At 42.1% G+C, this 22,607-nt stretch overlaps 1 protein-coding gene across 1 annotated transcript in view; it reads right to left on the reverse strand.

Annotated features, from left to right (window-relative positions):
* Window positions 1–6,203: 6,203 nt before the first annotated feature.
* The window catches only part of CEP290 (centrosomal protein 290), a 103,273-nt gene continuing 86,869 nt past the window's right edge, over window positions 6,204–22,607 (reverse strand). The window contains exons 47-54 of the mRNA XM_060245158.1: window positions 20,902–21,066; window positions 20,021–20,143; window positions 19,651–19,823; window positions 11,014–11,155; window positions 9,261–9,334; window positions 9,066–9,169; window positions 7,699–7,787; window positions 6,204–6,865 (exon numbers count right to left, since the gene is read on the reverse strand). Of these exons, the coding sequence (XP_060101141.1) occupies window positions 6,677–6,865; window positions 7,699–7,787; window positions 9,066–9,169; window positions 9,261–9,334; window positions 11,014–11,155; window positions 19,651–19,823; window positions 20,021–20,143; window positions 20,902–21,066 (1,059 nt within the window). The 3' untranslated portion in view covers window positions 6,204–6,676. The remainder of the gene's footprint in view (window positions 6,866–7,698; window positions 7,788–9,065; window positions 9,170–9,260; window positions 9,335–11,013; window positions 11,156–19,650; window positions 19,824–20,020; window positions 20,144–20,901; window positions 21,067–22,607) is intronic.

Here is a 22,607-nt window from a genome sequence, read left to right on the forward strand (position 1 = left end):
TTAGAGTTTTCTTCTCATTTTGTAACTTAGAGTGGGACGGTCCCTCACTGATGGGGATAGGCTCCTCCTCTATAACATGGCTGGTTCTCCAACTGATCCAGGGTGGGGGAGTGGCCTATCCCCTGGGCTCTTCCCAGTCACCAAGCCACACCCCCCTAGAAGAGAACTTGAAAGGCAAACTCTGAGGAGAAAACAATCCCCCTCATGCATAGACAAAGAGAGGCAAATAAATGTTTTTTATATATATTTTTATCTAGGAACAAAATACCACAACTGGTGTACACAAGAACCACAACTTGTTGAAACTGTAGTACACACAGTATTCTCAGAGTTAAACCTCATGTACAGATAACACAGACCTCCAGAATTCCCAAAAAGGGCGGGGTGGACCATCCCACTCCAGAACCAAGAAAGAAGCTTCACAGTAAGTGCTTCCAATCTTCCGTTCTCCAGTGGTTCTTAGGAGTGGGATGATCCTTCACTGATGAGACATAGAAAAGCAGTATGCCCTCTTGGGTGGGACTAACTTCCTCTAGTTAATAATGTGCTGTATCATTCTGCGACCAAAGGCCACTTCTGTTGCTAGCCACTTATCTACCTTATAATGCCTAGTAAAGGTATGCACAGAAAATTAGGTAGCCGCTTTACAGATGGCTACTACTAATGGGAAAGCCCTGTATGCAGCTGTAGTTGCCACTCCCCATAAAAAATGAGCAGTAACTCCCTGTGGAGGTTCAATAACCTGAGCTGAATAGGCCATTACAATACACTCCCTTAGCCACCTACTCAAGGTAGAAATGGATACTTGACATTCCAAAAAGGAAGAATTAAAGGAAATGAACAGAAAATCTGATCATCTGAAGGATTTTGTTCTCTCTATTAAAAACTCAAGAGCCCTACAGGCATCCAGGCGATGCCTCATTCTTTCCTTAGCATGCTGGGGTTTTGGACAAAAGGAAGGGAGAACAATCTCCTGTGTTCAATGAAAAACATAAAGGTTGGGTCAGGTCTCAAAACCACCCTATCCTCGTGAAGAAGGTACAAATCTTTATCAACAGAAAGTGCCCTCAATTCAGACCCTCTTCGTGCTGAAGTAATCCCAACTAAAATCAAGGTTTTCAATGTGAGCTCTTTTAAACCACAGTTCAAATGGGGAATGGCACAAGGCCTTCAACACTGTGTTCAACTGCCAAGTTGGGAACTTATGAACCGTTGAAGGATTCAATAATGTTGTGCCCCTTAAGAAACGTTTCACATGCAGCTGTAAGGCTAAGGACTCTCTCTTCTTTATCCCCCTTACAGCCGAAATGGCAGCCACTTGCCTCTTAAGCATATTAGTGGCCAATCCTTTGTCTAAACCCGCCTGGAGGAAGAGCAAAATTTTCTTAACCAATACCTTCATGGATCACCCCTTTTTAGAACACCATTCGGAAAAGACCCACCAGGTACTGGAATACAGCCTATTGGTGGAACGTTTCCTAGATGCCTGCATAGTATGTATAACGCTCTGCAGGTCTTGGAACCACCCCCTCCTTGGCCAGAATGGAGCAATCAGTACTAACTGCCCTCTGTTCCAGCAACTTCTGAATTACTCTGGGAATTAACTGCAATGGCGGAAAGGCAAATAGTAGACCTTTCAGCCATTGACAACTGAGAGCGCTGGTCCTTCTGTATTGTCATCCCATCCTTTGGCGAAAAACCATTGCGTCTGTCAATTGTGTGTCGTGGCAAATACTGCCATACTTGTGATGAAGTCTCTGGAACATTGACTTGTCCAGCATCCACTCCGTCTGGTCTATGGTTTGTCTGCTCAGCCAGTCTGCCAATACGTGGTCCTTTCCTGCTACGTGGACTGCTTTGATTGTCCTCCGCCCAAGTCATCAACAGATGGGCTTCCCTGTATAGGGACCTGATCCTGGTTCCCTCTTGCCAGTTCACATAGGACTTTGCCGTCACATTGTCAGTTTTGACTAGTACATGATGACCCCTGAGCAACTCTTGGAAGTGTAGCAGGCCTAGACGGATTGCCCATAGTTCTAGAAAACTTATACTCCTCTTGGCTTCTTCTGAGGTCCACTGCCCTTGTGTCATCCAAGTCCTGGCAATTTGCCCTCCACCCTGATAGACTGGCATCCATTGTCACTGTAATTCTGGATGGTTCTTGGATCGGTACATCCTGACTGAATCAGTAGGGAGCTAGCCACCATTGGAGTTGAAGTCTGAGGTCTGTCGGTAAACTCACCAACTTAATCAGTTTGTTGGTGATAATCCCTTGGAAGGGGATAAGAAAGTGTTATAATGGGTGTGAAACCGTGCCCATTGCAGGGCATCTTGGCAAGAAACCATCATGCCTAATAGCTGTGCCACCTGGACTCTTTGTGATGACAGGACATAGTTCAGTAGTGAGTGGAATTTTCCCAGTCTGTTGTATGATAGAAAGGCTTTGTCTCGTTGGGTGTCTACCAGTATCCTCAAGTGATCTAACTGTTCCGATGGGACCAAGTTGCTCTTGTCCAGATTGACTATGAAGCTGTGGGCTTGCAGTGTCTCTACTGTCAGTGTGCTTGCCTCCTGGCTCTGCTGCCAGGATGGAGCCCGGACCAGAATGTCATCCAAATATGGATATAACAACACTCCCTGTAGGCAGAGGTGAGCCACCAATGCCACCAGAATCTTTGTGAAGACTCGGGAGGATTTCAGGCTGAATGGAAGTGCCTGGTACTGATAGTGGCCCCCATTGTACGCAAAGTGTAGGAACCTCCTGTGGTTCTGATGGGAACATGTAAATAGGCCTCTGAGAGGTCTATGGATGTTAAGTACTCTTGGGGCTGAATAGATAGCAAGATGGACCTCAAGGTTTCCTTCCGGAATTTTCTGGTCCATATGAATTTGTTCAACCATTTGAAATCCAAAATGGTCCTCACATCTCCATTCTTCTTTGGGACTAAAAAGATAATGGAGTACAGAACCTTTTTGTAGCAGGGGAACTCTATTGCCTGTATGTCTAGCAAGTGTTGAATTGCTACCAACATGAGACGAGACTGAGGGTCCCTTTTCTTTGGGACCTGATGAAACCTCTGTGGAGGAAGGGAGTCCAGCTCCAGAGCATATCTGTGTCTCAGGGTGTCCACTACCCAGTGATCAGTCACTGACCTTTCCCATCGGGCTGCAAAAAGGCTGAGACAGCCCCTGATTCCTCTTGTCTTGGCATAGTCATTGTGTCCCTCCTTTTTTATGGTGACCTTTGGATCCCTGATCAGCTTTCCCTGAGAAGGGCTTGGAATCTCATTGTCGGGACTGCCAGTTCCCTTTGAAGGGCATGAAACGCGATGACCGGGAGAAGAAGAAGATATTGGATTTATATCCCGCCCTCCACTCCGAAGAATCTCAGAGCGGCTCACAATCTCCTTTACCTTCCTCCCCCACAACAGACACCCTGTGAGGTGGGTGGGGCTGGAGAGGGCTCTCACAGCAGCTGCCCTTTCAAGGACAACCTCTGCCAGAGCTATGGCTGACCCAAGGCCATGCTAGCAGGTGCAAGTGGAGGAGTGGGGAATCAAACCCGGTTCTCCCAGATAAGAGTCCGCACACTTAACCACTACACCAAACTGGCTCTCCGGACTTTTTTCTTAGAATCCCAAAAGGACTGGTAATTTCGCCACATCCTGAAGTCCTTTCTCTTAGAAGGAAGAACTTTCTTTTTGTCTTTCCCTTCTATTAAGAGGCATTCTAACCCATCCCAAACAGGTTCAAACCAGTAAAGGGGACAGCTGCTACCCTAGCTTGTGCCACTGCATCTGCATCACAGCCTCTCAGCCAAACATTCCACCGTGCTGCTACACTGCATGCCATAGCTAACTGCCAGTTGCATCATGTCCAAGGTTACAATAAATGCTGTTGCTAGTGCTATTTTCTTCAATTTGTCCTTCAGTTCCTTTGGTACACCACTCTCTGCCGAGTTAAGCTTGGAAGTCCCAAGAATAAACAGGTCTTGTTAAGAGGAAGGCTATAGTGGATGTCTTAACCAACCGTGGTGAAGCCTCAAAGTCCTTAAGAAGGGCTTGTTCTAGTTGCCTATCACAGGGATCCCTTGGGAGACCATCCATATCCATAGGGATGACTGAACTAGACAAGAGGCTACTCACTGGGTCATCCATTACTGGTAATTTTAGACTCTTGGTAGCTTCTGGAATTAAACTATATAGCTTATAAAACAACTGAGGGGTAGACTTGGGTTTAGAAGGCCTTTCCCACTGTGCTTTGATAATGCGAAAGAAGGGGGACGGTGCAGGTACCCCTGTTTGGTTCACACCCAATTTAGGCATCATTTTCTCAGTCCCTGATGGAAGGTCTGGATCTAAGTCCTCATCTTCTTTGGGCGAGGTTACAAAATCCAGCTCCCCAAGCACTTTAGGCAGGAGTTTGGAATAAACATCCACAGAAAAAAGTCCGGACTGTACTACAGTGACCATCTGCTCCTCCTCTGAAAAGTCCCCCTCCTCCCTCTCTGAGGACTGACTGGAGTCACAGGAATCTTCCTCATCCTGAGAGCTTGCTACAAGAGAGTCAATACTTAAGGCAAGGTTGGCCCTCTTTGCCTCTACTGGTGTTGAAACCACCTTGGCTCTCTTCCTAGGCTGGGGAGGGAGGAGGCTGCTTTGGATTCACAGGGGTGACCAATGGTAGCTCTCCAGATGTTTTTTGCCTACAACTCCCATCAGCCCCAGCCATTGGCCATGCTGGCTGGGGCTGATGGGAGTTGTAGGCAAAAAACATCTGGAGAGCTACCGTTGGGCACCTCTGCTTTGGAAGAACTAAATTCTTTAATAAGTTCCCCTTTTGGCCACTGCAGGGGGTTAGCTTTAGCAGCTTCCCCTGTTAGATCAGGTTCAGATTCAGTAGATCTCTGTCTTAGGGAGGGACGATGGCTCAGTGGTAGAGCATCTGTTTGGGAAGCAGAAGGTCCCAGGTTCAATCCCTGGCATCTCCAAAAAAGGGTCCAGGCAAATAGGTGTGAAAAACCTCAGCTTGAGACCCTGGAGAGCCGCTGCCAGTCTGAGAAGACAATACTGACTTTGATGGACCAAGGGTCTGATTCAGTATAAGGCAGCTTCATATGTTCGTATGTCCTGAAGTAGCTCTCAATAGTCTAGGTATGTCAGGGTCGCTGGATGAGTGTCCCAGCCCATCAGCCATCTTGGGAAGGGAATGCTGCAAAAATGAAAGTAAAAGCAGCAAAACTGGCATTTAAGGAACTATAGCATGAAATGACAGCGTTACCCAAGGCATAAACTTCTCTCCTTCCTCATCCCCCCCCCCCCATGGGAGAAGGATTCCATGCATTTTCGTACTGCCCCTTAGCCAACTCCAGAGCCCCTGACTGCTTACTTCAGGTTTTAAAACTTTCTGGGATGTGTGTGTGTGTGGAGACCTCCCTTGCTGGAGAAGCCCTGTCTGAAATCACATTTCCCGCCAGCTGCTGACACCTCTGCTTACCATTGTAGAGAGCTGTTGGTCAGGCTGCTGGGGCCTCAGCTGTCCTGCAAAGCGCCACTGCTGTGGAACTGCATAGAGCTGCGTGCGAACTCCATTTCCCACTTTTCCTCCAGAGCAGGAGGAGAGGACTCTGTCTGAATAGAGCTCTCTGCGGGGGTACGCCAACCAGCCAACCTTGTCAGAGTGAGCTCTGACACCGTCGGCTCTGAAATAAAGTTGATTGCTGCTCCCTGCGGTCAGTAGAGGAAAAATCCTGGATCACTGCACTTGTTGCACGTCCCGTTAGAGCAACAGGGCCGGTGAGACTGGGAAGAGCCATGGGGATAGGCCACTCCCCTACCCTGGATCGATTGAAGAACCAACCTTGTTATGGAGGAGGAGCCTATCCCCATCAGTGAGGGACCATCCCACTCCTAAGAACCACCGGAGAAAAGTTTTACCATTGGTGGAGCACAGTCATAGGTCCACTGCCAAAGTTTATGAGAATACAACATGTAATTCAAGAAGCAACCTCAGAGTAACATTTTAAAAACATTTTAAAATATTCACTTCAGATATTCTGCATTTCTCTAGAAGTGTGTTTGGTTTAACACAGAATACAACTTGCTGCTATAATTTAATAATTTCTCTCTGGGGGAGTGCTTCACTAATCTTGAGATAATGCAGCTAAAAGTTGGTCTTAATCACAAATTCCAAAAGCAATGAAGTAAAGTTTATAAAAATTAAAGCTTTAATAATGTAGCTGATAGCCTTAATTTTAAATATTTAAGACTTGAGAAGCATTCATATACTGTTTGTATAATATGTTAATGAAGAACATTTAAAAATATAAAACTGTATTATGTGCAATACAACAATGGAGTATCTATAAAATGTAATAAAATAATTTAGCATCAATAAGTTACATGTCTTCAGATTTACAATAGTACAAACCTTTTATTTAGTTTTTCCCCATGCCTAAAAACAAGAAGTTGCTCATATCCATCATAGAGATAGTTCCTTACTCAAGAGATGAAGGAGGTTTACTAGAGGCTCATAGTAGGAATAAGCTTCACATTTCTGCCACTCTTAAGTAAATGTTCAACTTGACTTCTTATGAGCGAGCTTTTGTCCTCTGAATTCTGGGCCAAGATACACCTCCAATCAGACAATATTTCCTGGCTGCTTCAAGTCAATAGATTTAGTCAATAGAAACTCTGGCTGGAATATCTATTTGAGCACCAAACTGTTCAGAAAGAGTTTTCAGTTTTTCTTCTAGAATTACATTTTTTTTTACTTCTTCATTGTAGTTATATTTTAAATCCTCAATTTCTTCAAAAAAAGATGGGTCAAAATTATCCAATTCATTTTTCAGTTTCCTGATTTCTTCCTAATGAGGAAAAAGTACCATTTTTACACGTTAAACTAACAATTTCAAATCAAACAATATGGAAAATTCATGTTCTCTTTTAACTTATTTATTTAAAAGGAAGGCTGTAAATATAATGAATACAATCTATCCAAAGTTTAAGTACTTTTAAGTTCCATTGTTTTCAATGGAGTACTTAAAAATATATTTACAGCTCCTCCCCCTAAAATACATGTGACTTAAAAGTACTTAAATTTGGCTGGAGCAAGGGCAAAGAGCACAGATAGAATTCACCTTTCTGCATAAGTCTAGTTAACTACTGAACTACTGGACTTTACTGTTGAAAAAAGTTTACATCACTGAGTTCTTTGGAGTTATGACAAAGGGAGCACAGACACTTGAAAGTTTATATACCCTGAAAGTCTTGTTTGTCCCTAAGGTGCTACTGGATTCAAATCAAGCTACAAAACAACATGGCTGCCTTGTGAAACTATCTTCCTTGGAGTAAGACTGAAAAATTTATGGCTTTAGGACCTAATAATTTTCTAAAATAGTGTTCAGTCTGCATGCCTGAAAATGAACAGTGTGGAACAAGACCAGTGAGGAGTTATGGGGGAAGGGGAAAACCACCTTTCCCTCCCTCTCCTCTGTTACTCTGCTTTCCCTCCTACTGGCTCCTTTTTCTTTTGCCTGAATCTCATCATCATCCTTCATATGCTCCTCTTCTTGATTTTGATGGCCATTGGTGCCTTTTTGGGTTGTTATAGCAAACTTCATTTTCTAGAGTTTCCTAGATTTTCTTGACCAGTTTAGGGGTCAGGCTGGGAAATCAGATATGATACTACAATACTAACCTTAAGGCACTGTTGTTCCAAATCTGAGGCTTTTAGCTGCGTCTTGAGATCTGTTACTTCAGATTTTAATTTGTAATTTTCACCTTTCTCTGGGTATTAAAAGAGAAGGATTTAGGCACAAAGAGCTAACATACACGTAGATTAAGAAATTTAATTATTTTAGAAAACAATCAACTGAATGATGCATGTGCGTTTTATTCAAGGATGTGTGGGGTTCTCCATGAAGAAAATACAGCCAGTTTACACAAATAATGGAGATAAATACTGGCACTGCAGTTCAGAAACTGCGGTTCAGAATTTATTACTGCACAACCTTATACTACATAAGTATTCTGTGACAACTCATTGATGTACGTGTTCGGCCCATTTATCTCTCACAATTAGATGATTTTAGCAGAAATCTCAACTGAAAGTCTATCTAGAATAGGATCAAACTCATTAGTGAACATTCAACTTAGTTAAGTTTCCACTCTTCTCACTGTCCCTGATGCATTTCATTGTCAATCTGATGAACATCAGTAAATGCAAACCTTCCAATAAAAGTGCAATAAAGGAAACAAATTTCATTTGTCCATCCAGTTGTTTAAAACCTTCCAAGATCTTCTTCAAGTATCAGTTCTCTCAGGAAAAAGTGAGATTTATCAAAGTTCAGGCATCACCCAATTTGCTTAGTAATGAAAGTTGGTTACTGGGTTCAATGGCAAGTAAGAAAAAAAAGAGACTGGATTTATATCCTGCCCTTCACTCATAGTGGTTTACAATCTCCATTCCTTTCCCCTTCCCACAACAGACACTCTGTGAGCAATGCTTCCTCTATGCTGTGAAGTCTTGTGAGCAAAAAGTCTACTCCATGAACTACTGGCATTAAAGTTGTGAGCTACTGCATAAATTAGTTTGCTCTGGGGCCATTTTTCCTGAGCAAAAACAAAAATGTGTGAACTGGAGGCTAAAAAACTGTGAGCTGGCTCACACGAACTCAATTTAGAGGGACCACTGCCTGTGAGGTAGGTGGGGCTGAGAGTTCTCTGACAAAAACTGCTCTGACAGATTGACCCAAGGTCATAGCAGCAGGTGCATGTGGAGGACTGGGGAATCAAACCCTGTTCTCCCAGATTAGAGTCCGTGCACTTAACTGGGGAAGGCAATGGCAAACCACCCCGTAAAAAAGTCTGTTATGAAAACGTCGTGATGTGACATCACCCGAGTTGAAAATGACTGGTGCTCGCACAGGGGACTACCTTTACCTTTTTACTTAACCACTACACCAAACTGGCTCTAAGAACTTAAATGTCTTTTTTTTCCAAATACCCATGCTTGAAACAATTCTGTAAGATTTTATCTGCCCCATGAAATAATTAAAGTGTTACCAGCTGCAAAGCTATCAGCTTTCTTATCTTCAGTTTGATTCCGGTAAACCTCCAACTGGTGAACTAGTTCTTCCTTTTCCTTTTCCAGACGATTATTGGTTAACCTGCAACATCATAAAACAGACCACAGGTCACACTAGATATTTTTCTAATCAGTTCTGGGGAAGAAACAAGCTTATATTTTTTGTGCCTTACCTTAGAAGCTGAAGTTCTCTGACAAGTCCTTGTTCTGTTTTGACACCTTCAGGAAAGTGTTTGAGAAGCTCAATCTTTACATAAAAAGAACAGCTCAATGTTATTATTTATACTGTACATTGTATCTTGTTAGAAGGGAGATACTTCCCATGACTGACTTCCTACAACTTTACTGATAGTAGCGGATCATGAATACACATGAAGCTGCCTTATATTGAACTAGGCCCCTTCGTCCATCAAAGCCAATATTGTCTACCAAAACTGGCAATGGCTCTCCAGGATTTCAGGCAGAGGTCACCTACTGACATCACCTACTGACATCACCTACTGACATAGCTGGAGATGCTGGGGGTTGAATCTAGGATCATCTGCATTCAAGTAGATGTTCTACCACTGAGCCATGACCCTTCCCCAAACAAAAAAGATATCTACTCCTGTGGTTAGCAAACTTTTTTCCCCAGTGGCAGCCATCAATATGTAGTCAAAAGTTCATGATGCAAAGAGATAACGTGGAAGCTATGAAACATAATTTTCCCTTAAGATTGTACTTGAGTTTTATATTCCTTATACCCTTGGTCTCCTTGCCATATGCTTACCTTCATTTCATTAACACTTTATAGGAGATCCAGAATCCTGTTAAATAAAGCTTAGTTTCCAGTGGGAGTTATTTCAAAGCATCTGGGAGAACCTACATTCAACTGTAAATGCAATAAAAATGGACTGGTTCTCCCTCTCTTATTGGTTGTAGTTCAAGAAACTAAACATCTGAACACTTATGGTTATAAAATTATACTAGAACAAGTGAGGAACCTGCAAGGACTTCTGGGGATCAGTTTTCCCCTGTATCCCTTTTCCTACACTATTTCCTCTTTCTTCTTGACAGCCACCATATCCTCTTCCATTTCTCTGCTTCCTTCTCTTCTTCCCATACTCACCAACTAACCTTTCTCCCCATCTTATTCCACAGCTTTTAAAATGTATTTGCTTCGTTTACACCACACATTTCTCACCAATGGAGAAAACAGCTTACATCATTTCACCTCTCCATTTTATCCTCACAACCACCCTGTGAGGGAGGTTAAATTAAGAATAATTGGCCCAAGATCATACAGCAAGTATCTATGGCACAGTGGGGATTTGAACCTGCATCTGGAGTCCTCCCCTCCCTACTTTTCTTCAGAAAACTTCAGTTGAGGAAAAGCTCTGCGGGAAGCAGCCTATATATTTTTTTTGTGAGTTTGTGTGTGCGCATGTGCGCGCACACACACACGCCTGGAAGTTATGGTTGACCCCTAGTGGGGCTTGGATGTTCAGAGAGATGGCTTACTATTGCCTGCCTTTGTGTCCCAGCCCTAGTATTCCTTAGAGGTCTCCCATCCAAGTACTTGCCAGTACTTGCCCTGCTTAGCTTCTGAGAACTGACAAGATTGGATTTGCCTGGGCTATCCAGACCAGGGCCTGGAAACAGCCTGTTGAGCACTGTGCCTAAAGAAAGCTTGTTTTGTCTCCCACAAACCCAGTTATATATTTAAATTATGCTGTTTTAAACTAATTTCAATGAATTGTATTTATCTGATGTTTTTAAATCTTACTGTAATCCACCCTGACCCTATTTGGGGAGGGCAGAATATAAACTGAAATAATAAATAATAAAAACCCCAGTGTTAAAGCATTCTAACAAAGGACCATTGTGTGTTAGAAATCAGCCAACATTATATACTTAGTGAATGGTCAGAAGAAGAGTTTTACTCACTTGTGCTTTTAAGTCTTGGATATATTTTTCTGTTTTTTCTTCACTATCTGTTGCTTTCCGCAGTGTATGTTTAAGTTCACTAATGGTTTGATTTTTTTTGGCAATATCAGCATCCATTTCTTTCATCTTATTTTCATACATTCTGAAAGAGTAAGGTCCATTCAACCAATAACGATTCCAGACTTAAAATCTTAAACTACAATGCTAAGCGAGTACTGCAAACACCAACACAATAACAGAATCTTTATAATCCTAAAATAAGCAAAACCAAAAATAAGACATGGGTCTATAATTGACTGTGTATATCTCCTATCACATAAATCTGTTTGTGATAGGAACTGAATGTACTAGTTTCTGAATATATTTCTGGGAAAATATGAAACAGAAAGGCCCAAATTATGGAATTCAAAAGTGGGAGAAGATACAAATATGTCTAGAAGTTGGGTGATTTTGCAGTCATCTACTAATAAATATGCCATTTACAAGAAGGAATCTGGGTTACCAGATATCCTCTAATAAGATCAAACTATCTGCAATTTGCAGCCACACATGGCTAATAGTATAGACCAGAGTTTCCCAAACTTTTCTTTCCCATGGCCTGGTTATTTTTACACTTCTCCTTCATGGCCCACTAAAATTTGGGGGTGGAGCCGAGAGACAGGAATTATGTCATTTCCTGTGGTGTCAAGGACCAAGTGATGTCACTTCCAGGGCACAATAAACCAAAACTCCACCTTTTCCTGCAATGTCACTTCCAGGGCACTCCCCCAAACTTGTCTCTTCTTCGGAAGTAAATTCATTTTCAGAAAAATCTCTCTGAAACTCATGCTGAGTCAAAATGGGGGTGGAAAATGGGCGGTCCTCTCTTTTCACCCCCACACCTGCATGCACCTATCTGTTTGTGTATTCTTCTCCAGCTTGCAAGCATTCCTAATGCCCATGTTCAATTGCCTGCACCACCTACACATCCCTTCCTCAACACACTGGCCAGTGTATGCAGTTGGGAGTGCTGTTGCCATTGCCATCAGGAATGCCAGCACTGTGTACCACCTACACTGGCCCCTGGCAGTTGCTCTACCTCAAAATATGCTGACACATTTAGTAGGCCCTTCCTTCAGCTGCTACTACTGGAACCCTGCCTCAAGCTACAACCAAGCTTGCTTGGTTTCAAGAAAATCTTTCGACAGCTATTTTTCATACTTTTCTTTGGTTGAAACACTGGGAAATTGCTGTGAAAGGTAGCAGAGAATTGTACTGCAATTAATGAATTAATTTCAAGTTATATGACGTTCATACAAGCTTTTCTGCAGTTGTCCCAAAAAGGATATTTATGAGGGGCTTGCAGCTTTTTACTGGCTGTGTTTCCCATACCTTTAAAAGCAACCTGTTGTGCAGATACTTAGCCAGTGAACTACTTTCATCCTTTTTAATATCTACAGGAGGAGTTTAATTTTGGTGTCAGACAACGGTTAAAAGCAGGACCAGTAAAATGGTGGCAAGTTCATAGTGCCATCTCTTCCAGTGCTGTTGAGATATACCGCAGTAATCTCCAATAATCTCTTTCTGCCCCACGCCTCTTACTCTCACTCACACAGAAATCTCATAGAAGGCCACCTGGCTACAACTGGGGTGCCAACTTTTCATTGGCAGAGCTCTTATGTCTGCAACAACAGTATGATGAACAGAAAAGTTTCATCCAGGAAAAATGGAAGGAAAGAAAGAAAAAGGGAAAGAAAGAAAGGGAAAGAATGAAATGGAAGGAAAGGAAAGGAAAAGAAAGACATGGAAAGAAAGAACATAAACATAAGAGGAGCCATGTTGGATCAGGCCAGTGGACTATCCAGTCCAAAATTCCCTCATACAATGCCCAAAAAGCACCAGAATGTCCACCAGTGGGGCCAGGGCAATAGAAGCCTTCCCACTGTTGCTTCCCCCCGGCCAGCACCAAAAATACAGACAGAGCATCACTTGCAGGAAAAGAAAGAACAAAGTGGGGGGGGGGGGGCAAAGAAAAAAAAGCCTTCCTCTCCATCAGATGACCTCAACCAGCAAAAATTCTGCCCAGGGGTCGTTTGATAAAAAAACAGCTACTGGAATGCCCACTCCGTCCCTTCCGGCTGAAAAAAACACACATACTCTTCTTTGCCACCCAGGCCTCCCGGGAAAATCTCCCCAAAAGAACATACTGCAAGGCACATGAAAGCTCATACCTTGAAGAACACTTCATGGGTCTAAAGTGCCAATGGATGCCAGCTTTTCTCTCAAACACTGGGAGAGGGGGAGAAGGAAGGAGAGGCAGCCCAGCTTCTCTCTGCACAACACAGAGAAGAGGCGGGGCTAGCTTTGCTGGGGGTGGGGCTAGCTTTGGCTTTTCTTGTGACCCGGTAGTGAGGCTTCCATGGCCCGGTACTGGGTCACGACCCTGCAAATGGGAAACACTGGTATAGACAGTGCAATTCTATGCCAAGTTGCACCACTTTCAAAGGGCTTAGAGTGGAGAAATTCCAAGAAAGACTGCACTGTTATGGCCATCAAATAGAGAAAAGTCTATTCTCAAAACAGTGAATATTCCCTTGTCATGACACACATCCAAGTACCTTTACTTGCTCTGTAAATTTACAACACATCAATGGACCACAAACATTCTAGTAAAAAGAAAGTAGCAAACTTCATGTGATAATATTCTCATCAATCTAACAGAACATTCTGTCAATGGAACACAGGTGTTTTTTGTGTTTTTTTTAAACTTCAATCAATTCAGATTCTGTATGTATGATTAAGAAGACTTTGTGGATCAGACACTGAACTATACAGGCTAAATACAAGGTATAATGAAATTACTAACAATAACTTTCAGAATAAGTAGCACAGAGAAGTGTTAACAAATCTAAAAACAAGCATCGCATTCATCTGAAATATTGAAGGGGAAAAGGAAACACAAAATAATTGGCCCCATCCTAAGTTCCTAGAATGAGTCACATGGCACTCCATGACACCCTTAGTTCCTGTCCTATGGGCATTCTGCAGAAGGTAAATAAGACTCAGCAGAGTGATTACACTGGAATCCAGAGCCAATCCAACTGATACTCATCAAATCACAGAGTGGTGTGTCACCAATGCCTCTGTGAGTGGTACACAAGGATGCAGTCAACCAAGGTGGGATGATGCAGCCATGGCTCTCTGATGTTAGGCAGTTGCTGTCAACAAGTGGAACAAAGGAAAAGTCAATTTTGCCCAATGGAAAGAATGCTGTGGTGCAACCAGCAAGAGTTCTGCAGATGCAAATTCAAACCCACTTCTGTCATTGGGATATACCAGAAAGTGACTATGGCCACTCCAGCCATAGAATTCTCATACTCTCACAGCTGACATGACCATGACAGAACATGCAAGGTCCACAATGATGAAGGGTTCATAACCCAGCCTGAGTGAAACAACCAGCCTTTTGATAGGCAAGAACCAGCCTTTTGATAGGCAAGGAGAATGCAGACACTGGGGCAACAACCGGGGTACCCATACCTACACCCTTGCAAAAGAAATCCTATGGCACACACAGGAAAGACAGCCTTGTGGTAAAGATGAGGCATGGCTTTATTTCCCACTAAGAAAGATGCTGGCCAGAAAGAAAACTTGCCTTGCCAAGCAACAGACTGAACAGCAAAAAAAACAGGCAGCAACTAGGTCAGTCCGTCAGTTCATTTATTGTAATTAGCCATTGGCTGTTACAAATCTACAAAAATCTAAAGTAAAAGGAAGGTAAACTAAAAGTTAAAACATACAAAGTATCATGTAAGGTATAACAAGGGTATAACAATGGATGCAATACAATGGCAATAACAATAAAAATTTAGACATAAATATAGACATAGTAAACACCTGCTGTCTAAACTTGAGGACTGGGTGGTTGAGAATCAAATTATTCACCCTGCCCAAGCAGGTTTCTGGAAAGGATTCAGTACCATTGATCACTGCCAAACACTCCATCAATTGGCCTTTTCAGGTGTTCAAGGCCCTTTGAAGACTTTATATGTAGCTTTTGTTGATCTGGCTGCTGCCTTCAACTTATCATAAGATGCCAGAATTGAGCCTTCGACTCAATTGATAGGAGTTGATTGTAGTCTAAACTTGTGGATATGAATATTGATAACCGCCTACTATTTCTGCTCCAAGAGCTACATAAGGATACGTATGCCCAAGTCAGAGTTGGAACCTCTGGCTTCCTCACTGACAGAATTCCGATTTGGAAGGGGGTGAAGCAGGGTTGCGTGCTGAGCCCCTTATTATTCAACCTCTATATTAATAGCATAGTTGAGAGCCTCTCAGGACCTCAATTCACCCCTCCCACTTTGGGCCATCAAAAGATTTCTGTTCTACTTTATGCTGATGATATGGTCCTAATTTCACTTACAAAAATTGGTCTGAAGAGATTATTGCATCAGCTAGGGACTTTTTGCAAAGAAGAAGCTCTCTCTATCAACTATGACAAGACCAAAGTTTTGGTTTTCAGGAAAAAAAGCCATAATTTCCACCTGGAACGTCTTGGGCAATCCCATAAAACAATGTAACTAATTTAACTATCTTGGTATCACATTTAAGGGGACTCTTAACCAGTCCTCTCATGTTGCATCAATTAAATCATCTGCACTTAGATTGGTTGGGTCTATTCTAAGCTTTTACTTTTCTAGGGATGGTCGCCTTATAGATCCTGTTCTGAAATTATACAAGAGTAAGGTCATATCCCACCTTCTGTATGGAGTTGAAGTATGGGGATGGAATAATGCCAATTTAGCTAGCCTTGAAGTTGTTCAGAATCAATTTTTACGGCGTATCTTAGCACTTCCCAAGGGGTCTCCTGCTGCTTTGATGAGATCTGAAACTAGGTGAGAACCAATCTGAAACTAGGTTAGAACTCACCCAACTGAGCACAGAAATGAAACAGAGCATCCCCTGCAGCCCTGCTTTTGACAACAGCCCATATAGAAAAGAGCACCAAGGACTGCTGAGACAGGCATGGCATACTGGAAAGGCACTGGAATAGTATATCCAAGGCCCTTGGTTTGATTTTCGCATGGGCAGAACCCTGAGCTAGTCCTCCTGAACTCACAACAGCACAGCTGAAATCTTGTCCTAAATAGTATCACAGAGGATGTTCTATACATGCTGACTGATACTCCACACATCATCGTTCTGGCCAGCAAAATCTCATGCACCATTTTCTTCCTGCCCCAAAGGAACTTGTTACCATAACCTACTTGCTTTTGCAACTTTAGCTCTTCCTCCATCCTCACCTGAGCCCTCCCTCCATGGCTTATCAGAAACATAAGAACATAAAGAAGTCATGTTGGATTAGGCCAATGGTCCATCCAGTCCAACACTCTGTGTCACATGGCCAAAAAAACTTAGCATACCAACATGGCCACCAGTGTCATCCAAGGAGGACACTGATCTCCTGCCATCAAGAGATCCATCAGTGGGGTCAGGACACTAGAAGCCCTCCCACTGTGCCCCCTCAAGCACCAAGAATACAAAGCATCACTGTCCCAGACAGAGAGTTCCAACAATACACTGTGGCTAATAGCCACTGATGGACCTCTGCTCCATATGTTTATCCAATCCTCTCTTGAAGCTGTCTATGCTTGCAGCCACCACCACCTCTTGTGGCAGTGAATTCCATGTGTTAATCACCCTTTGAGTGAAGAAGTACTTCCTTCTATCAGTTCTAACCCGACTGCTCAGCAATTTCATTGAATGTCCACGAGTTCTCGAATTGTGAGAAAGGGAAAAAAATACTTTTTTCTTTACCTTCTCTATCACATGCATAATCTTGTATACTTTTTCAGTGATGCGGGCCTGTTTAATTTGAAAACACCTCCCCCCTCAAACCACCCTCTCCTGGACACTGAAGACAAATAATGTTAGGAATTACTTCAGGAGGAGCCTAATCTAACAGAGACATACCTGTAGAGCAATCCACAGATTAACTGAACAGCATCAGGAATTTGGAAAGCAAATCAGATAAGTGGAGTGGCCAATCCTCTCAATCTAGAAGGGTTCCTGTGCTTTTGCAAGCTGCACTAACAGACCAGAGTCACAAGCAGAGCTGTTATATCCTTTCTTTCTTACTCTATCCTCTGATCTATTGGTCTTTCAAACACAACTGAGAATATGAGGAAGAAAGGAAGAATTCAGGCCTGACAGGGCTAGTACATATGCTACAAAGACAACTTTTCTTGTGCATGTTGCTCAGACTCTAACGGCCTGAATTAAAAAAACTTAGCTAAAATAGCTATATTTTCTACTCTTGACTCTGCTAATAGTTTAGAAACAAGGTTATCTGCTGAGGATTCTGTCCACTGTTGTCAAAGGTTTAATCCATTTCTGTCTTGCCTTATCATACTGGGGAAATTCAAATAGAACATGTCTTACAGATTCAATAGCACCCAAACCACAACCACAATATCTTTGAGAATGGTATGCCCAATGTACAGTCCTCAGAAACTGAAAAAGTAATGCATTTAATTTTGTGAGCATAATTGCTTGTCTGTACTTTGGGACCATTAAGCCTAACAAATACTTTGGAATTGTAAAGCTTGGGGGAATTCCCATATGAGAAGAAAAACAGACCCACCTACCTCTGCATATGGTACTATTTGCATCTATCTTCATAATTAGATTTTTTGATGGTTTCATGAGCTAAAGGCCATCCTAGAGAAGCAATTACATTTTCTGAGCACTACATGACATTCATCTTTTCTTCCATTGCTTGGTTTCATGGACTAGAGAAATTATCTTGCTTCATATAAAACAGTAAGCTTTTATTCTCAGATATTATTTTAAATCTCATATTCAGTGCCAGAATCCAAGCTCTAGCTTTGATGGAATGTTGGCCCAATATTAATCTGAGGGTGGTACCTGTCACATACTTTGGTATTTTACAGATCTCACATAAGAACTGTTAGTGATCAATCTATGATCTAATCTGTTTTATAAATCCAGACTGCTGCTCCATGTAATAACTGAGGTAACACCTTGGTATTACAAGCTGTAATTGTGGCTGGGAGGTACCACCCGCCTTTTCTATAGAAGAAACACTTTATTGCTTCACTTGGGTCCATTCTATTACCCTTCTTGAATACAGGAACAATGAGAGTACAATTCCATATCTCAGATATTTTACTCATCAGATTAATTCTAGAGAATACAGATACTAGCAAAGTGCTCCACCATTCTGGGTTCTTAAATATTTTAGCTGGTATCAAATCAATCCCTGGAGCTTTATGCACTTTCAAGCATCTTACCAATATTGACACCTCCTTGGATGACACTGGTGGCCATGTTGGTATGCTAGGTTCTTCTTCATACACTTCCCTGATATCTGCTGCTTTTGCATTAAATATATTATGAAAGTGAGCTTCCTAAGAATTGGCTGATATACAAAAATTCAGTGGTACATACTTGCCAAAACTTTCTGACACTAAGTTGCAGAAGGCTCTGATTTCATTGTTTTTAGAGACCCTAATTAACATTTTCCAATCTTTCATTTGAGATTCATGTTTCTTCTTTTTGATTATTGATTTATAGAATTTTTTAAAATGTAGTAGCTTTAGAAGTGTGCCAGAATCACTCACTGAATAGAAATGGGGCATGGCTGAAGAACCCGCAAAACATCCTTGCACTCTTTATTAAACCATTGTTTTCTCTTTGTTAAGATGTCAGAATTGATAGTATGCTGCCTAGTACAAGCAGGTAAAAACATCACTAATAATTCTGTGAGCCCCTCCAGCTGTATATCAATAAATTAGTATTTAACTGTCCTAATCACTACATTCCCATCGTTTATGAGCACCTACATAGTACATAGCACTGTCTTTATAATTTATTTATTTATTTTAGATAATTTATATTCCGACCTTTCCCAGACGGGCTCAGGGCAAATAACATTTTAAAACAGTAAAACAGTAATTAAAACCAATAAAAGTAGACAATACAATTTGGCAGCTGAGTTGGGCACGTCATAATATACTGAACATCAGATAATATAAAATCAGTATTTCAGCAGAGGTGGTATCGCAGCATAGGGTTAGCCGATGGGATAGGACACCTGCTGCCTCAACCAAATGCCTGGTGGAATAGCTCCATCTTACAGGCCCTACAAAAAGGTAACAATTCAGTAAGGGCTCGGATCTCTGGGGGAGCTGATTCCAGCAGGCTGGGGCCAAGGCTGAAAAGGCCCTTGCTCTGGTCGAGGCTAGTCAGATTTCCTTCTATGAGAAATAAATGTTTGCACCGATTAGAAAAATTTCTGTCAGTGCCTTCATCATTGACCACTGTTGCTGGAGAGAACTGGGATCCACAGACTCTCAATCTGCCTGGATAAAGATCCATAAGGCCCCCTCCCCCACAAAAAAAAATGCTGCTACTCAGCCCTGGCTGCAAGGTGACACATTTTGAAAATGGGTGTGTTATTATGATCACTGTGGAACCTTTCAAGAGAAATAACTGTCTGCTAACTTAGCCACCTGTGGTTGGAGTTGCGTGGAAGAACTTGGTTCTTCCCTCCTTCCATAGGCCTCATGCACTGGCATAGAGCTTAGTTGCTTTTGGGATGGGGCTCTGTAATACCATATCAGTTCCTACCTTGTTATGACAATGGACTTCCATCCTTTGCTGTCAGCTCCCTCAAGTTGTGAGTTTCTGCTTTCAGCCAAGCTTAATTTTCTTACTGTCTCCTCCAGTTTTGCAGTCAATTTCTCATTTATTATCTCGAGACTGTTCTTTGTTATTCGCAGTTTCTCTCCATTCTCTACTTCCTACAGGCAAATTTAAAAAAAAATGTTTTAAAAAATGAGCAGTTGCATAAGTCTTGCTTTGCACAAGGGAGCCTTAGGATCAAGCCAAACAAGCCATTTTAAGGAAAGCTTTAAAAAAAACCCCAAACCCTTTTTGCATTCTGGTAAGAACCCGATTTCAGTAAAAACAATACATCTGTAGGTTTCTGTATTTGTACCTTTTTCAGCTCTTTCCTTATTCTCTCATTTTCTGCTATGATTTTTTCTGTGCCTTTAGTCTTCAACTCATAACGCATACTCAGTTCACCTCCAAGATGAAGTTTTAGTTTTTCCAATTCAGACTTAATTATTTCACAGATGAAAACAGAAAGGAACAGTGGTTATCTATTAAACAACTGATACTATGAAAATCTACAAATTACTGTGACTATTTAAGTACATGGCAAATCTCACAGTGATCTTTTTCAACTGCAATACAGCTATATAATACTATCTTTATAATGAGAAATAAATGTTTGCACCAATGGGAAAGATGATTTCCTTCAGTGCCTTCATCCTTGACCACTGTTGATGGGGATAACTGGAATCCATACTCTCAGTCTGCCTAGATAAAGACCTATGAAGAACCTATGAAGCTGCCTTATACTGAATCAGACCCTTGGTCCATCAAAGTCAGTATTGTCTTCTCAGACTGGCAGCGGCTCTCCAAGGTCTCAAGCTGAGGTTTTTCACACCTATTTGCCTGGACCCTTTTTTGGAGATGCCGGGGATTGAACCTGGGACCTTCTGCTTCCCAAGCAGATGCTCTACCACTGAGCCACCGTTCCTCCAGACCCTTAACGTCCAAAACATCTGCTGCTAACCAGCCCTGGCCATAAGGTGACACATTTTGGAGATGGGTGTGTTATTATGAGCACTGTGGAGCCTTTCAAAGAGAAAGAATTGTAGCAAGAGGCTGGGGAGACATTGTATCAAGGCTGTCCACTCAAACAACTTGCTGAATGTTGATTTTTTTTAATTATATGTCATCTTGAGGCCAATTGTCAGAAAGAAGAAATAATATTTACAGCTATGAAAACCCAGTTTTATACTTTTTTACCTTTAAACACTCATTTTCTTGTTCAAGGCTGGTCATTTTTTCATTGGAGATCACTCCAGGTGCTTTTTTTAGCTCTTCATTTTCTCTCTGGACCCTTTCAATGACCTTTTTCATCAAACCAATTGTTTTCTCTAACTCTGGAACAGTTTTGCCACTTCTTCCAGCCTTTATAAAAAGCATTAAAATTTATTTCACAGAAGCCCCATGCTATTACACAAACTAAACAAACTTAGTATGATTAACATTTCTAATATGCAAGATGGACTTCTGTATTCTCTTTCCTTCAGCTGATATCATTTTCCCTGACTGGGGAGAACAGGCTGCTTACAAACTACTGATTTGCTACAAACCACAAATTTGCTTTTTATATATGGTGACATAATGACACATCAGTACCATAGACAAAGGGGGTACTGAACAGAAAATGACAACTAATAGCCTATTTGAATGGTATTATAGACCATTAATCTGATCCCAATGCTATCTTTTTCAGTGGATAGTAAGATGTCCCTAGAAAGCTATCAAGCTTAGCCAGATGGAAATTGCTTACAACTGCTTATCCTTACAGCATATCTCTAATTAACTGATACACTCAGGGACTAACTTCAGGTTCTATACTAACAAGAGGAGACTATTAGCTTGGTGGAGAAATGAAGTTAAATATGGTGGTGTACTAGTCTAGAGTAAACATTTTATACTAGGTACAAGAAAAAAGAGATGCTTCAGTGCCCAAATACAGTCCAAGCAGCTTCGCCAGCAAGAACCTTGACCCACAAACACTCTCACTTATGAACCTCAGCCAATTTTTCCTAAGACACTAAAAGACCATAGTGCACAGCAACAGAAATGCTTTGTTCCAAATGGGATAAATACCCAAAGGGTACCGAGCATGCAACTGACCTACAGTAGTCAGGAGAGACCAGTAAGCAGCATGGAACAAGGAACTTTTCTTGAATAGTAGAAAGTTTCCAAGATGTACCAAATCGCCCTCTGCTAATGAGAGCAAGTTTGGTGTAGTGGTTAAGTGTGCGGACTCTTATCTGGGAGAACCGGGTTTGATTCCCCACTCCTCCACTTGCATCTGCTGGAATGGACCTGGATCAGCCATAGCTCTGGCAGAGATTGTCCTTGAAAGGGCAGCTGCTGTGAGAGCCTTCTCCAGCCCCACCCACCTCACAGGGTGTTTGTTGTGGGGGAGGAAGATAAAGGAGATTGTGAGTTGCTCTGAGACTCTGGAGTGGAGGGCGGGATATAAATCCAATGTCGTCGTCTTCTTCTAATGACCAGGACCAACCTTAGATTATCTGTCAGCCTGGGCAAGGCTAACTTCTGTCCCCCTCCTTTTTTTGCCTTTAAAAACAGAATCTGATTTTTTTGCACAGATCCCTCTATTCATCAGTCCCTGATCCCAAATGGAAAAAGCAAATAAAATGCACCAAGAACAGTACCATAAGGCAGCTAAGGGCAGACTGCAGCAAATTAAGACATTAAGAATTGTTCTAAAGAGTACTAGATCCAGAGGGCTTCCCAGGATAGCAGTGGGATGGGGGGTGGAGAGGGTTAAACAAGCGATGTGCCACAAACAAGTGGAAACATCCTGCCATACCAGGAAGAGGACTAGTTTGTAGCCAGGAGTAAACCCCTCCTCCAGGCTCCAGCCCATTCATTCCTCCCCTGGCAAGATGCTGAGTGAAGGCGGTGCCAGC

Source organism: Heteronotia binoei, chromosome 8 (genome assembly GCF_032191835.1).
Source record: "Heteronotia binoei isolate CCM8104 ecotype False Entrance Well chromosome 8, APGP_CSIRO_Hbin_v1, whole genome shotgun sequence".
Classification (NCBI taxonomy): Eukaryota; Metazoa; Chordata; class Lepidosauria; order Squamata; family Gekkonidae; genus Heteronotia; species Heteronotia binoei.